Below are 17,194 nucleotides of genomic sequence, written 5' to 3'. Positions count from 1 at the left end.
AAGCATCAAAGTACATACTTTAAATTGTTGTGATTTGAGGAGAAATTGTTTCTACTATCTAAAACTATATTACCCTTAACACTCCTCAATAAAGTATAGCTCATTACCTCAGAAGGCACTCATAAAGCTGTGTTCACACAACTTAAGCAAGTCAAAACACCTGAAAACATCTGTTCTTCAGGTGTCAAGTACATAGCTCCACCAATTTCTAATGACCACACACAAAGATTCATTCCTTAAAGTAACCATAACAAAGCAAGTTTCAATATTTAAAATAAAAAAACACAATTGCAAAAGCTATTTCAGACATCTATTATTCTTTTCTATATTTAATTACAACTTTTAAAACTTTAAATTATTCCTCTCCTTTCATCCACATGTTCTATGTTCGACTGTTGAAAGTTATATACCTGCTAGTGTGATGGTACACCACACTTTTGTTTCAACACTTTGGAGTTCCATACTATCTAAAGTTACATGATGACACCTCACCTCAAAGCAAAAAATAAAATAAAATAAAATAAAAATGTTACATACCTGCTGAGATTCTTGCAAAAGTAAAATTAATTCCATTCTCACTGATGCAAGACCCCCACCGTGAGAGCCATGAAGCACACAGTAACTAAGAAACATTCTTAAGAGTGACTGGTATTTCAACAGCCACTGCCTTTTTTCCTGGAAACTTTCTTTCAGTTGTGTCACTTTTGTTTGGTGATCCAAATCATCACCATCCTCAGATGATCCTGATTCATCTGCACTCTGGTGAAATGTGGACTGTAGTTGTTCTGCATCTGAGCAGAAGTCACAAGTCCTCTGAAGAGCTACTACCTCTTTTTCAAGCCAGTGATAGAGTTGGTAACGCAATTTCCCACCATCTACTTCATAGCCAGTAGATAAGGTACGAAGTTCTACTGTGAGAATCTTTAAGCATGCTCTAAATTTTAGCTGAACAGCAATTATATCTTCTGATGGATTTAAAATGTCATTTTCATCTAGTGTGCTTAAGGAGTCTGTGTAACTGCTCATTTCATCTAATTCTTTCCCTGTCTTTTTCTGCAAAGGTTTTATTTCTTTCATCGAAATTGGGGGATCTTCATTTTCTTCATCATTATCACTATCCCATTTCAACTCCAAAGAGTCATCTTGAAATACCATACTTGGTTGACTCCAATCAAAAGAAAAGGTAGAATTTGAGTGCCTCTCTGAGGAGCCCTCTGAAGAAGATTCAAAACCATTTATCACTGACTGTGACCAGTCAACAGCAGAAGACTTGTCTTCTCTTGCATCCGATTTCAGTGGAGAAGAATCTTTACTAGTAAAAAAACTAGATTTTCTACAAAAGGGTTTTGTTTTCTTACTAACTTTGGGCATCTTTGACAATACTTCCAAAGCCAACATTGGGCAGCCAGCTTTTAGGTGAGCACTAGCAGTAGTAAAAAATAATCTTCTTTCACTTAGATTAATTGTTCCTGCCAGTCCACTTTTTCCTGTTAAAGCCATGTGTGTTGAAAATGTATCAGATGATCCAAAATGACGTCTTAGCAAAAGAGGATGTGTTCTTAGGTAATTGTAGAAGTTAAAAACTATAGGATTATAGGTTGACATCATGACTTGATCTGAAAATAAATTAATTGTATAAATCAAGAGAACATCATGATATGAACTGAGAACATGTAATTATAAGAGTCCCCTTTTGGTCAGACGAAACAATATTTTGTATCACAGGTAACCAAAGGCAAGTGAAACAAGTCTTCAGATAGAATCCTTAGCTCTTGTCTTTCCTGCTCCCTCTTCCATCAGCTTGTCTAGCCCTCATCTTTTCTGATCACAGAAACTATATTCTATCCACACCAGGTTAAACGCCTAAGAACTCCGTAATTTTAAACATCATCTATATACTGTTAATTTAAACATTTCTATCTCCTCTTTCCAAAATCCATATATCATTTCTAATTAAATCAAACACTTTTGCCCTGCAGGCTTCTTATTTGGTGTGCCTTATTTTATCCACCTACCATTTTTTGATTGACTTCCATTTTATTTCAACCTGTCCTCTGTCCAAATATCAACTAACTAAAGAAGGCTTCCTGACCTAATCAACACTCCATCATATCATCTACTATTAGTTAAGCTAAAGATCCAGGAGTTATCCTTAATGTCTAATTCTTTGGCACTCCATATCAAATTTAGTCCTGGGTAGTAAAACTAAAATTATCCTATAGCCAAATACTTTTCTCTGCCTGTAGTCCTATCATACTGACACTATGATCTAAAGCAATATCATCACTTTTCTCTGATTTAAATGGTTCTAGGAACATGAGATCTTGCATTAATATTCACATTTTTTAAAAAAGAGAAAAACATGTAAGTTTAATAAGGCAATGATGTTTCCCCTCCATTATGAAGAAACCAGTATAAAACTCTTTACCTTAGATGGCTAATAGACTTAAAATCTTGAGACTCATGGCTTTCTTAATTTAAAAAGATACATACATACATCCTAATTAACATACACCACATATCTAGTAGCACATTAAACAACATGAACTAGAAGCTACTTTACTTAATGCTCAAAATAATACACTACTAATCCAGCTATCACATATAGTTCAATTTTGCATATGGAAAAGTCCTGGAAGAGTAAATCCTACCATTTTTATGTTAATGAACAGAAATTTTCATTTTGCAGTAGGCTATAAGAATGTTTCGCAAAAACAGGAAGAAAAAAAACAGAAATAGAGTTCTAAAGGGTACAATTAAAATTATCTCTATCCTGCTGATGGCATGAACCTGAGAGTCAAGAATCTGGCTAGTTTAAGGTTCCCTACACACACCTCTTAAGTCAGCTTTCTTTATACTCAATGTGTTTTTCTTGTAAAAATTAGAAAGCTGATTGGCAAGTGTAATAACCCAACTTGATGTTAAAAATTGGCTTTACAATTTTATTTTCCATTTTATATTTACCATTTCTCCAAAATATTTAAAAATCAACTTTTGGTAATACTGGTGTTCAATACATTTCATAAAAACAGAAAATCTAAAGTTTTTTTTTTTTTTAAATGGTTTACCTTTCTGAAAAAAATAAAACCCATTTAGTCACAAAGACCAAGTATTTAATATTTTCTATTATATTAAGCAGTGGACCATACACTGAGAAAACACTAATAACATTTTTATTAAAATCTTGGAAGAGCAGCTTACCTTCATCTTCTGTAACTGATTGCTTTATTAATGTTTCCAGAGCAGCACTATAATCTTCTAATATCCAATATGCCATACTCCGAAGAAAGGGGTCATGATGTGCATTTATGTTTGATGAACTGAGATCACTGGCTGAAGAACCAATTCCCAAAACTTTTTTGCATAAAATAGACTTGTATGTTGCTGATTTATCAAATTCAGACTCAAATAGTCTTGCTATTACAAGAGCCAACTGAATGTCATTTAGTTTCTCAAGACACACCTTTAAAATATTTACAATAAAAAATATTTATAAACAGTCAGCTTCTGAGATAAACTCAATTTATTTACTATAAATGTATAAAGATTTGTTATCTCTAAATTGAGCAAACAATAAATATAACCATGGCATGCATATTACCTACAATGGTAAGTTAATCCTGATAAGATCTCCAAATATGTTATTATTAAATGTGTATTTACAAACCAACTTCACCTGAGGTAATGGATAATTCTATCTAGTATCTAAAATTAAACCTATAATTTTATTTTACTCCTCTTAAACCTCAACTCTCCTCAATTCATCTAACCAGACTAGTGTTTTCTAATTTAAAAGCTATTTTTTAAGTCCACCAAATAAAAGTCAGATACACTTCAAATGTGCAGTCATATGAGTAACTCACTTTACAAAACCTGCTTTATCCCAGGTCTATAAAAATTTCATAAGGTAAATGGTAAAAATAATAAAAGCTACTGTGAAATCTTATGAGTTACTTTAGGTTTGTAGTCCTGTATTTTTTCTAGGATAGTTAAAAATAAAAATTTAAGATTTAAACTAATTGTTTAAAGAAATGAAAACACTATGTACTGGCTGGTTTGGTGTCAACTGGACACAAGCTGGAGTTATCACAGAGAAAGGAGACTCAATTGACAAAATGCCTCCCTGAGATCCAGCTGTGAGGCATTTTCTCAACTAGTGATCAAGGGGGGAGGGCCCAGCCCATTGTGGGTGGTGCCATCCCTGAGCTGGTAGACCTGGGTTTTGTAAGAAAGAAATCTAAGCAAGCCATGAGAAGCAAGCCAGTAAGTGACATCCCTCCATGGCTTCTGCATCAGCTCCTGCTTCCTGACCTGCTTGAGTTCCAGTCATGAGTGCCTCTGGTGATGAACAGGGATATGGAAGTGTAAACTGAATAAACCCTTTCCTCCCCAACTTGCTTCTTGGTCATGAAGTTTGTGCAGGAATAAAAACCCAGACTAAGACACACTAATTGAAAAGGAAGTTCAACTAATTACCTCAATTGCATCTTTGAGGCAACCACCAAGAAGAAAAAATGCTGCAGCATGTTCAAACCTTTGCTTGCCTAGTAAAGAAAAGGCATTCTTCAAGGCTGCTTTACGCCACCTCTCTTCCTCAAAACTGTGCCCAAAAAACTGTGTCATTTTGGTGTCTTTTTGAGATCTATAAATGAATAAAAATTATGAAAATTTTAAAATAAAATTTGAAATCAGCCTCTTCCAATTGGAACTTCAAAGTTAGGAGTTTCAAGGAGAAAGATAGCAAATTTGAAGGCAGTCTGCACACACCAAGATCCAGGTACAATAAAAGTTGTAACAATGAAAACAAAACTTTTGCCAGTTCAGACATTCCAACAATCTGCATCTTTACCAGCAGAATAAGATTAGATAAACATGTACTTTTATAGGTAAACCTCAGAAGTTATTTAAAAATTCTCTTTCAAACTGCAAAGTGTACTGCATTAGCATAATGGGAAAAATTTCACCTTTAAATTCATGCAAAGTTTTACTAATACTTATTTATACAAAGATAATTTATACTCATTTATTACTTTATATGCTAGATACTATATTAACTACTTTATATGCTAGTTCAAAATTAAATCTTATCAATAATTTTGTTCTACCCATGTAGAAATGACTTAATCAAAAATTCAAATAATGGAATCTGCTCTGATAGAAAACAATACTGAAAAACCTAGATTCTTAGAAAACATATTAAATATCAAAAATTTCCTCAGAGATAGCCATTCTTCAACATAACATTAATGAAAACCATGGAGTCCAGGTGCTGCTGACAAGAGATATGAAAAAGATAACAGCACCCAGAAGAGTAGCAGTTTCAGGGACATCCTGGTCCATGTCCTTCAGTAGCAGAGGACAGATGCTTATCTGATAAATGTCAGACTTCACTATCTATCATATTCCCCAAATCTGATGCAAATTCATCTCAACAATTTTTTTTTTATTCCACTTCTTTCCTCCCTGCTTCTTGGTGATGAAGAAAATGTCTCTAGAATAAGGTAATAAGGTAATAAAACAAACTGAAGGGGGGCATCAACTGGCTTCTTCACTGTGGTACACATGTAATCTTTTCTCCAATGAAGTATGAAGCGCGCGCACACACACACACACACACTCAAACCTAAGAACATACTCAGTAAGAACATATTTTACTTCTTTCACTCACTCTAAATGAAAAGTGATTTTTAGCTTTGAAGCAGTCATTTACTTACCTATATAATCCCCAAATCACAGCTTTTTTTTTCATTGCAAGGTAAAAAATTGCAGCATCTAAAGGATCATTATTTCTGTGAAAGGCTGCTTTGGCTACCTACAATTAGGAAATGTAGTCAATAGTTTATACAAGTAGCTTGTGAGTGAACCAATGATTTATATAAAAGATTAGTATGTGTTATTTCTATGTTAAAATTTAAAGAAATGTATAATACTAGTAGAAGCATTTACATAATACTAGTAATAGAAGCATTTACAGTAGCAGAATATATACATGGGTAAACTACTATTTTTTTCTCAACAAACACTTGAGAAATGCAGAAATACACTAGTAAATAAATGTGATAACTAGAGATTGAGGATAGCTAAGACTAGCAGCAGAGGTCTAGAATCACAACAGTTTAGTTCACAAGTTTTAAACAAAAGGATTATACATTGAAAACCAGTGTAAGCAATACACTGAGACCATTAAATATAAAAAATCAAAAGTAGGCTGGGCTGGGCAGTCTGCCCACTGATATAATGCTTTACTAGTATCCATAAGGCACCAGGTTCAATAGTCAATTCCACACACATACAAACTATGATGCTGTTTCTTAAAACAAAAACAAAAAGGAATAAACTACTATCAGAGGAGACAGAATGAGATAAACACATATTCAAAATATACTATTGTTATAACCAAATAAACACTTACTTTTTCTATGCATCTGCGCAAGATGCGAGTATTGCGAACCCACCACCCCACACCCATTGCTCTTAGTTCAGACCAAGTTGGATCATCTTTCTGCATGGCTGGCAACATAGTCAGCAGTTCTTCCTCTGCTACTGAGTGAAATGCCCAAGCAAAATGACCAGTAGAAAGGCCTGAAGAAATGCAAAAATGACATTTATAAGCAATGCAAACATTTAATATGATTATCATGAATGTATATGTTTGTACAATAAACATATAAACTGTTTTAAGTTTTTAAATATTGGCATAAATCACCCCAAATAATCTCATTTAATATATCAAGGCATTATGTACATCAACAAACCGGGTACTTAAAATACAGAGTAAAATGACATATTCTTTAACTTTACAGACTCCTTTTACCATAACATATGAAGAATAAAATCTTGGATATAGCATAATAAGTGTAAGTGTAAAAGACAAAATTTTTAAGGAATCATCCATCACTAAGTACACATCCTTTGTTTATGATTTAAGAAAACATTTCTAGGTTTATTCTATCTGTGGCTACTTAAAAATGTGATGGTAACAAATCTAAACTTGGAATCAGTTGCTCTGTTGCACAGTCTTGGGTCTCTCAGGACAAACCTTTTGCCTGTGGAAAATATCTGTTTTACTAACTTTTCAGATGGTTACATGAGTCAGTATGAAGTACTCTTTAAACTTTTCTCCAGACTCATATATAACTTTTATTTTTCTTAAAATATGAGTTACTTTTATTCTTGATTCTCTAAACAAATGATACCACTCCAAAGCATATAATTAAAATCTATTGCTTTGAAAACATACAAAATACTTATGGAAAGTGTCACTGGGCTGCAGTATTTTATACTTTAGCTGTTTCCCAGAGTTTTCCTGGGACTATCAGAACCATTTGAAGCACTGTTACATAGAGGTGCGCGTTCTTCTCCAGCACTGCTCCTTTTTTCTCTTTGAACATTTTTTGAGATGTTTTATCCCCACAGAATTAAAGAATTCCACACAATCATATAAAAAGTAAAACTCAGCAGACTAAGTATAACATTTTAATACTCTAAAATTAGAACACATATATTATATCTGAAATCTATTATAAAATAAAATATCTGACCTTGGGAAAGTTACTTCATTTTTTAATGACTTAAGAGTTCATTTAAAAAATGTACATAAAGAATTGGAGAGAAGGCTCAGTGGTTAAAAACATGGCTGGTCTTTTAGAGGACCTAGGTTCAAGTCTCACCACTTACATGGAAACTTACAATTGCCTGTAATTCTAGCTCCTAAATATCTGACATCTCCATGTAGGTCACACATCAATGCACATAAACTAGAAATAGATCAATTAAAACAACCACAACCACAACAAAAAAGGGCCAGGTGGTGATGGTGCATGCCTTTAATTGCAGCAATTGGAAGGCAGAAGCAGGCACTCTCTGAGTTCAAGGCCAGCCTGGGCTATAAAGTTAAGTTCCAGGACAGCCAGGGCTACACAGAGAAATCCTGTCTCAAAAAACAATGACAACAAAAAAATGCACATAGTGAGAACACTATGATATCACAGCTTTAAGGTTTGAATGAAATAATCCATTTAAGTAATATAGAATATAATACAATCCATGACAATAGTTATTATGCTGTTTTATCATATTGATATTTTAATACTGATGTGTATCATCTGTGTTAGTAATCTAGTGATCAGTACATGCAATAATGCTCAGCTTTGATTCTATCTTTTCTTTTCCCTCCCTTCCCCTTCTTTTCCCTTCTTTCCCCTTGCCTTTCCTTCCTTTTTTTCAGATATGTTTGTTTTATGTAAGTCTTCAGACATACCAGAAGGTGGCATCATATTCCATTACAAATGGTTATAAGGCACCATGTGGTTGCTGGGATCTAAACTCAGGACCTATGGAAAACCAGTCAGTGCTCTTAACCACTGAGCCATCTCTCCAACCCTGATTCTGTCTTTTCATACATTTTTTCAATATTATTGAGCAAAATAAATGATGTCATAAGATCTTGATTTTAGCATATATGGTTTCACAGTTTTAATCTATATTACAGAATAATTCCTTTTAATTGAAGAGATATTCCTACTGCTAGAGTGTTCTCAATAGACAAGATGTGGAAACGTGTGGATTGATGTTAAGGTGATACATGATTAGACATTGGAGAGATGGGGAAAGGTCTATGAGCTGAAGAGGAGGCAGGAGGCAGAGTTTGGAGGGGAGGGGATTCTGGGAGGAAGTAAGATGGAGGTGTATGTGTATGTTGGTATCGGCATGTTTCTTCATAAATAAGGTTATGAATGTTTTATAAGGGATGGTATTGTACAAGATCATTTGACTTATCTAGGTTTGCAAATTACATTATATTTATTAGATCAGAGTAGTTTGGTGTGTTCTTTGATATGAGTTCTTAATTGAGTTCAAAGGGTGTAGTGGCTGAGCCCATTAAAGCCTGTCACGAAGTTGGAATGTGTATGTCCAAGGCTTGGCAACAACATGTCAAGGGGAAGTGAGTAAAAACAACACACCAAGGTGGTCACATCCACCCGGGACAGAAGCAGCAGCAGTGGTAGAGTGAATTGCGATTGAGATCATAGAGGTGGTGTAAGGCCTCCAAGTTAGAGATCCCAGCAGTGCCAGATGGCCCTATGTTAAGCCATCATATTAATATTTACTGCAAAAGAAACAACCTAAATGTTCATCTACAGAAGAAGGAGTTTTAAACTATGGTTTACACACACAATGAAATAGGAAATTCTGCAATGTGAAACACAAATAAGACTTGCAGTCATTAAGCAAATAATTTAATAATAATTACATTAACGATAAAATGTATTATTCTACTCACATGAACTAATTCAAAGAAACAAATTCATGGAATTAAAAAGTAGAAAGGTGGCTGCAGGGACTGAGAGGAGGGGAATCATTAGGCAGCAAGTTTTATCAAATAAGATGAATAAACTATAATCTGCTATACAATATTGTGACAATGGTCAATAATATTGTACTGTTCACTTATAAGTTTATTCTGACTGCATAGCATGCAGTAAAGAATATCTTTGTTTTAAAAAAATCACTAAAAGTAAGACTAAGTATATAAGCAGATGGAAAAGTAATAAGTATCTAAAGTAAACAGTAGAAATCAAAATGTATATTAGGAATACCATTGGGGGCTCGGGCCCTGTCACAGAAGAGATCAGGAGACACAGGCCTGGTGCAGTTGCACTGTGAGTAACCAAAGTGCAAAGAGGGCTAGGCAGAGCATGGGGAAAACTAACCCCTACAGCCCCAAGTAGGGCCACACCTCTGGTAGAGGGACTTGGGTCTGCCCAGAAAGCCCGAGCTCACAGGCTAAACACACAGGACCACAGTAAGGCACAGGCCTTTGTTAGTGGGAACCGAGGTCTGCCCTAGAAAGGCAGTGCTTGAAGTTCAACTCTACAGACCTTCTTACATCTGGACCAGAGGGGAGCCTGGCACATAGGCCCAGGGAGAGCACACTGGGAGTTCTCAGAGAGCAGAAAGTACTGTGCTATCTGGAAAAGGGTCCCTTTTGGCCTAGAGAAAGAGCCAGGTCGCTGCCAGTAGTACTAAGGACCTGTGGCAGGGCTGAGGTACCAAAACAGCCTCACAAGAGCTCCCACACTTGAGCCCACAAAGACACAGCTGAGTCACGGCTGCCAGAACTCACTGCTTGCCCACTAAAAGCCAAACACTCCGAAGCAATTTTCTTCCTGAGCCCACAGGCCCTCAGATCCACGGGAGAGACAGGCACCAGTCACTGATAACAAGACCACATATAATCACAGATAACAAGACGGCAAGAGGAAAACAAAAGAACTTAAGCAATGGAAACCAAGACAACCAGGCAACATCAAAACCCAGCTCTCCCATCACAGCAAGCAGTGGATTGCCAAACATTCCACAAAAAGAAGACTCAGACCTGAAATCATACCTCAAGATGATGATGGAGATCTTCGAGAAGAGCCTCAAAATCTCCCTTAAACAAGCACAGGAGGACAACCATAAACAAATAGAAGCTTTTAAAGAGGAAATACGAAATTCACTTAAAGAACTCAAAGAACTACAGGAAAACAGAACCAAAGAGATGAAGGAATTGAAAATGGAAATAGAAACAACAAAGAAAATGCAAAAAGAGACAACCATGGAGATGGAAAATCTAAAAAAGAAATCAGGAGTTACAGAGGAAAGTATCTCCAACAGACTATAAGAGAGGGAAGAGAGAAGAGAAGAGATCCTAACCCAAAATGTAGAGAAGACCCAGGACACAATGAGAAGTACAAAACTAAGGATAACAGGAATGGAAGAGGGTGAAGAATATCAACAAAAAAGTAAAGTAAATATCTTCAACAAAATCATAGAAGGAAACTTCCCTACCCTTAATGAAATGACCATGAGCATAAAAGAAGCCTACAAAACCCCAAATACATTGGACCAGAAAAGAAATTCTTCCTGACACATAATAGTCAAAACGCTAAGTGTTCAAAACAAAGAAAAAAATACTAAAAGCAGTAGGGGGAAAAGGTCATGTAACATGTAAAGGCATACCAATCAGAATTGCACCCAACTTCTCGACAGAGACTATGAAAGCTGGAAGATCCTGGACAGACAACATGCAAACCCTAAGAGAACAAAAGTGTCAGCCCAAGCTGCTATACCCAGCAAAACTCTCAATCACCATAGATGGAAAGACCAAGATAATCATGGACAAAACTAAATTTACATAATATCTGACCACAAACCCAGCACTACAAAGAATAATAGATGGAAGACCCAACATAAGGAAGGAAACTACATCCAAGAAAAAGCAAGAAAAAAACTAAGCAAGAAAACCAAAAGAAGAAAGACATGCAGACATAATTCTACCTCTAAAAGCAAAAATAGCAGAAAACAGCAACCACTATTTCTTAATATCTGTTCACATAAATGGACTCAATTCCCCAATAAAGAGAAATAGACTATCAGACTGGATACATAAAAAGAATACAACAATTTGCTGCATACAAGAAACTCATCTCAGACAAAGACAGACACTATGTCAGAGTAAAAGGTTGGGAAAAAGACGTCCAAGCAAATAGCGCCAAGAAGCAAGCTGGAACAGCCATTCTAATATCGAATAAAGTAGACTGTCAACCAAAAGTTATCAAAAAAGATAAGGAAGGACACTTTATATTCATTACATGGAAAATTTATTGGGAAGAATTCTCAATCCTTAACATATACGCTCAAAATACAAGAGCATCTGTATTCATAAAAAAAACACTACTAAAATTCAAAATATACATTGCACCACACACAATAATAGTGGGAGACTTCAACACCCCACTCTAATCAATGGACATATCATTGAAGCAGAAACTGAACAAGGACTAGCAAAAGTTATGAAACAATTGAAATTAATAGACATCAACAGAACATTTCACCCTAAAACAAAAGAATACACCTTCTTCTCAGAACCCCACAGCACCTTCTCCAAAACTGACCATATAGATATAAAAAAAGACTCAATAGATATAAGAAGATTGAAATACTCCCATGCATCCTATCAGATCACCATGGACTAAGGCGAGTCTTTAATAACAACAAAAACAACAAAAAGCCCATATACACATGGAAGCTGAACAATACTCAACAATAGCATGGTGAAAGAAGAAATAAAGAAAGAAATTAAGGATTTTCTAGAATTCAATGAAAATGAAAATATGAAATACTCAAACCTATGGGATGCAATGAAAGCAGTACTAAGAGGAAAACTCGTATCTCTGAGTGCCTCCAATAAGAAACTGGAGAAAACATACATTAGCAACTTGACAGCACAGCTGAAAGCTCTAGAACAAAAGGATGCAGATACACCCAAAAAAAATAGGCAGCAAAAAATAATCAAACTCAGAGCAGAAATTGACCAAATAGAAACAAAAAGAACCATTCAAAGAATCAACAAAACCAAGAGCTGGTTCTTTGAGAAAATTAACAAGATTGATAAACCCTTAGCCAGACTAACAAGGGCAAAGAGAGAGTACCCAAAGTAACAAAATCAGAAAGTGGAGACATAGCAACTGAAACTGAGGAAATTCAAGAAATCATCATATTCTACTACAAAAGTCTATATTCAACAAAACTGGAAAAATTCCTAGACAGATATCAGATACAAAAGTTAAACCAGGACCAGGTGAACCATCTAAATAATCCCATAATACCTAAAGAAATAGAAGCAGTCATCAAAAGCCTCCCAACCAAAAAAAAAGCCCAGGACCAGATAGATGGGTTCAGTACAGAATCCTATCAGACATTTATTGACGACCTAATACCAATACTCCCAAACTATTCCACTAAATAGAGTCAGATGGAACACTACCCAACTCATTCTTCGAAGCCACAATAACCCTTGTTCCTAAACCATACAAACACCCTACAAGGAAAGAGAACCTCAGACAAATCTCCCTTATGAACACTGATGCAAAAATATTCAACAAAATTCTTGCAAACCGAGTCCAAGAAAACATCAAAATGATCATTCACCATGATTAAGTAGGCTTCATCCTTGGAATGCAGGGATGATTTAATATACAAAAATTCACCAATGTAATACACCATATAAACAATCTCAAAGAAAAAAACCACATGGTCATCTCACTAAATGCTGAGAAAGCATTTGACAAAATTCAACACCCCTTCATGTTAAAAGTCTTAGAAAGAACAGGAATACAAGGCGCACACTTAAACATAATAAAAGCAATATACAGCAAACCAACAGGCAACATCAAACTTAACTGTGAGGAACTTGAAGCAATCTCACTAAAATCAGGAACTAGACAAAGCTGCCCACTCTCCCCCTAACTATTCAACATAGTACTATAAGTCCTGGCTGTAGCAATTAGACAGCAAAAGGAAATCAAAAGGATACAAATTGGAAAGGAAGAAGTCAAAATATCACTATTTGCAGATGACAAGATAGTATACTTAAGTGACCCGAAAAATTCCACCAGAGAACTTTTACAGCTGATAAACAACTTGAGCAAAGTGTCTGGATATAAACTTAACTCAAACAAATCAGTAGCCTTCCTATACTCAAAGGACAAACATGTGGAGAAAGAAATTAAGGAGAAGATACCCTTCACAATAGTCACAAAAAATATGGAATACCTTGGTGCGACTCTAACTAAGCAGGTGAAGGACCTGTATGACAAGAACTTCAAATATCTGAAGAAAAAAATTGAAGAACATCTAAGAAGATGGAAAGATCTCCCATGCTCATGGATTGGAAGGACCAACATTGTAAAAATGGCCATCTTACCAAAAGCAATCTACAGATTCAATGGAACCCCCATCAAAATTCCAATCAATTCTTCATAGAGTTGGAAAGAGCAATTTGTAAATTCATCTGAAATAACAAAAATCCTAGAATATCGAAATCCATCCTCAACAACAGGAAAACATCTTCGAGAATCACCATCCCTGACCTCAAGCCATATTACAAGGCAATTGTGTTAAAAACCACATGGTACTGGTACAGAGATAATAGAAGATCCAGAAATGAACCCTCACACATATGATCACTTGATTTTTGACAAAGGAGCTGAAAATATTCAATGAAAATAGGACAGCCTCTTCAACAAATGGTGTTGGCTTAAATGGCACTCAGCATGCCGAAGAATGAAAATAGACCCTTCCTTATCTCCTTGTACAAAGCTCAAGTGCAAGTGGATCAAAGATCTCCACATTAAACCAGGTACACTGAAACTATTAGATGAGAAAGTAGGGAAAACCTTAGAACACATAGGCACAGGAGAAAATTTCCTGAACAGAACACCAATGGCTCGTGCTCTAAGGTCAAAGATTGACAAATGGGACTTAATGAGATTGCAAAGTTTCTGTAAGGCTAAGGACACTGTCAAGAAAACAAAACAGCAGCCAACAGATTGGGAAAAGATCTTTACCAATCCCACATCTGATAGAGGTCTAATATCCAATATATCCAAAGAACTCAAGAAGTTAGATGCCAGAGAGTCAAACAACCCTATTTAAAAATGGGGTACAGATCTGAACAAAGAATTCTCAATTGAGAAACACCGAATGGCCGAGAAACATCTGAGGAAGTGCTGGTCATCCTTAGCCATCAGGGAAATGCAAATCAAAACAACTCTGAGATTCCACCTCACACCAGTCAGAATGGCTAAGATCAAAAACTCAGATGACAGCACATGCTGGAGAGGTTGGGAAGAAAAGAGGAACACTCCTCCACTGTTGGTGGGGCTGTAAGCTGGTACAACTACTCAGGAAATCAGTCTGCTGGTTCCTCAGAAAATTGGACACAGTAATACCTGAAGACCCAGTTATTCCACTTCTGGGCATATGGCCCTGAGATGCTCCAACATACAATAAGGAAACATGCTCCACCATGTTCATAGTAACCTTTTTCATAATAGCCAGAAGCTGGAAAGAACCCAGATGCCCTTTAGTAGATGAATGGATACAAAAATTGTGGTATATTTACACAATGGAGTACTACTCAGCTATTAGAAACAATGACTTTATGAAATTCTTAGGAAAATAGATACATCTAGAGAGTATCATCCTGAGTGAGGTAACCCAATCACAAAAGAACAGACATAATATGCAGTCACTGATAATTGGATATTAGCCCCAGAAAGCTCTGAATACCCCAGAAACAACTGGCAGGCTATATGAAGCTCAAAAAACAAAAACAAAAACAAAAAACAAAACAAAACAAACAATCAAAAAAAAAAAAAAACCTCCCAAAATGTGTAAACCTCAGTCCTCCTTAGAAAAATAAATAAATAAATAAATAAATAAATAAATAAATAAATAGTATAGCACCTTCTCAGAGTTTGGTACACCTAGCCCATAAATCATCAATAATTCAAAAAGAATTCAATGAATGAAGTCATCAGTAGGCTCAAAACAGTCAACTTCTGAAACCGTAAGAGTATGAAGAATTGTGGGTTTGTTTTTAAGTATAGTCAAGCTACCTGCAGAAAGAAAAAAAGAACAATTTTTTCAAGTGTCTGGAACCATTCTGAAATTAATGAAAACCAAGGACATTCGTAGAGCACAAAGTAGGCCAAACACAACCTGTAATTCTGAATGTTAACTGCTACCAACATCGAATATGCCTATACATAAACAGTCAAATTACAAAGACCCCCCACATATACACACACATTAAACAGCCTTATTCATAGGAAGAGCAAGTAAAGGATTTATTTGTTCTTAATGACACTATTAAAAGAACAGAATGAAATGTTTAGTGTTGAGAGGAAAATTCACTACCAACCTAGAAAAACATATTCAGCTAAATATCTTTAAGGTTTAAAGAAATACTTCTAGAGAGGGCAGCAGAAACCTAGGACCAAAACATACACTCACCTAAGACACATATCAACATCTGGAATTTCAATTATCTAAGACCCTAATGCCTAGACACTAAGCACAAAAACAGTAACAAGGAGAAAAAAAAATCTGCACATGAGCACAGTAAGCCACCACAATAGGCACTGGGAGCTGCAACACAGCTGAAACAGAAGATAAAGACATAAAACTAGCCTTCGTTCATATAATAAAGGTTCTTACAGAGGAAATGCATAAAGATCCTTAAGGACATCTATGAAAACACAAACAAACCAAGACCTGGAAGTAAAAACTGAATCAATAAAACCCAAACTGAGGGAAATCAGGAAAAAACATTTAGGAATTCAACAGGAACCTCACAGGCAAGAGGTGGAATAGAAAACATTAGGCATTGAATATACAATAGAAGAAATAGGTACATCAATTAAAAAAAATGTTGAATCTAAAAAAAAGTAAAAATTAAAATTCTAGCACAAAACATCTGGAATATATGGCACACTGTGGAAAGACCAATTAAAATTAATAGCAATAGAGGAAAGAAAAGAAATCCAGGTCAAAGACACAGAAAATATTATCAACAAAATCATAAAAGAAAATTTCCCCAATTAGTAGAGATACCTATTAAGAGTCAAGAAGCACACAGAACATCAAATAGACTGAACCAGAAAAGAAATTCCTTCAGAGTATAATAATCAAACACTAAGCATTCAGAACAACAACAACAGCAACAAAAATTAAAAGCTTCAAGGGAAAAGGACCAAGTAACATATAAAGGTAGACCTACTAGAATTGCACCTGACTTCACAATGGAGAGTCTAAAAGCCAGAAGGGACTGAAAGATATGCTGCAGACTCTTAAGGGACCACAGATACCAACCCAGATTACTATGCCCAGGAAACTATCAAACACAATAAATGGTAAAAATAAGACATCCATGAGAAAAACCAATATTTAAGCAGTATCTCTCTAGAAATCCATTCTTACAGAAGGCACTAGAAGGAAAACTCCAAGCTAATGAGTAACCAAACCCAGGAAACCATAATAGTCTATCCCAGACTAGCACAACAAAAATGGGAGAAATAAACACTACAAACCACTACCACCATTATCATCATCACAACAGGTATCAACAAACAGTGGTCATTTGTTTCTCTCAATGTCAGTAGTCTCAACTCCCCAATAAAACCACACAACAGAATGAATACAATAATAGTATCTACCCTTTTAAATCCAAAAAAATGCACCTTAACATCAAGGACAAACATCGTCTCAGGATAAAAGGATAAAAAAATATATTCCAAGCAAAGGGACATCAGAAGCAAGCTGGCATAGCCATTTTAATACCTAACAAAAGAGACTTCAAATCAAA

At 35.5% G+C, this 17,194-nt stretch overlaps 1 protein-coding gene across 3 annotated transcripts in view; it reads right to left on the bottom strand.

Annotated features, from left to right (window-relative positions):
* The window catches only part of DMXL1 (Dmx like 1), a 136,998-nt gene that overhangs the window by 68,533 nt on the left and 51,271 nt on the right, over window positions 1–17,194 (bottom strand). For all 3 annotated transcript variants that reach the window (XM_080920336.1, XM_080920334.1, XM_080920335.1), the window contains exons 20-24: window positions 6,413–6,582; window positions 5,715–5,812; window positions 4,477–4,642; window positions 3,202–3,463; window positions 538–1,616 (exon numbers count right to left, since the gene is read on the bottom strand). In XM_080920336.1, coding sequence (XP_080776462.1) covers window positions 538–1,616; window positions 3,202–3,463; window positions 4,477–4,642; window positions 5,715–5,812; window positions 6,413–6,582 — 1,775 coding nt within the window. The remainder of the gene's footprint in view (window positions 1–537; window positions 1,617–3,201; window positions 3,464–4,476; window positions 4,643–5,714; window positions 5,813–6,412; window positions 6,583–17,194) is intronic.

The sequence above is a fragment of the Micromys minutus genome, assembly GCF_963924665.1.
Source record: "Micromys minutus genome assembly, chromosome: 8".
NCBI lineage: Eukaryota > Metazoa > Chordata > Mammalia > Rodentia > Muridae > Micromys > Micromys minutus.
This window is presented reverse-complemented; position numbering and strand designations above follow the sequence as displayed.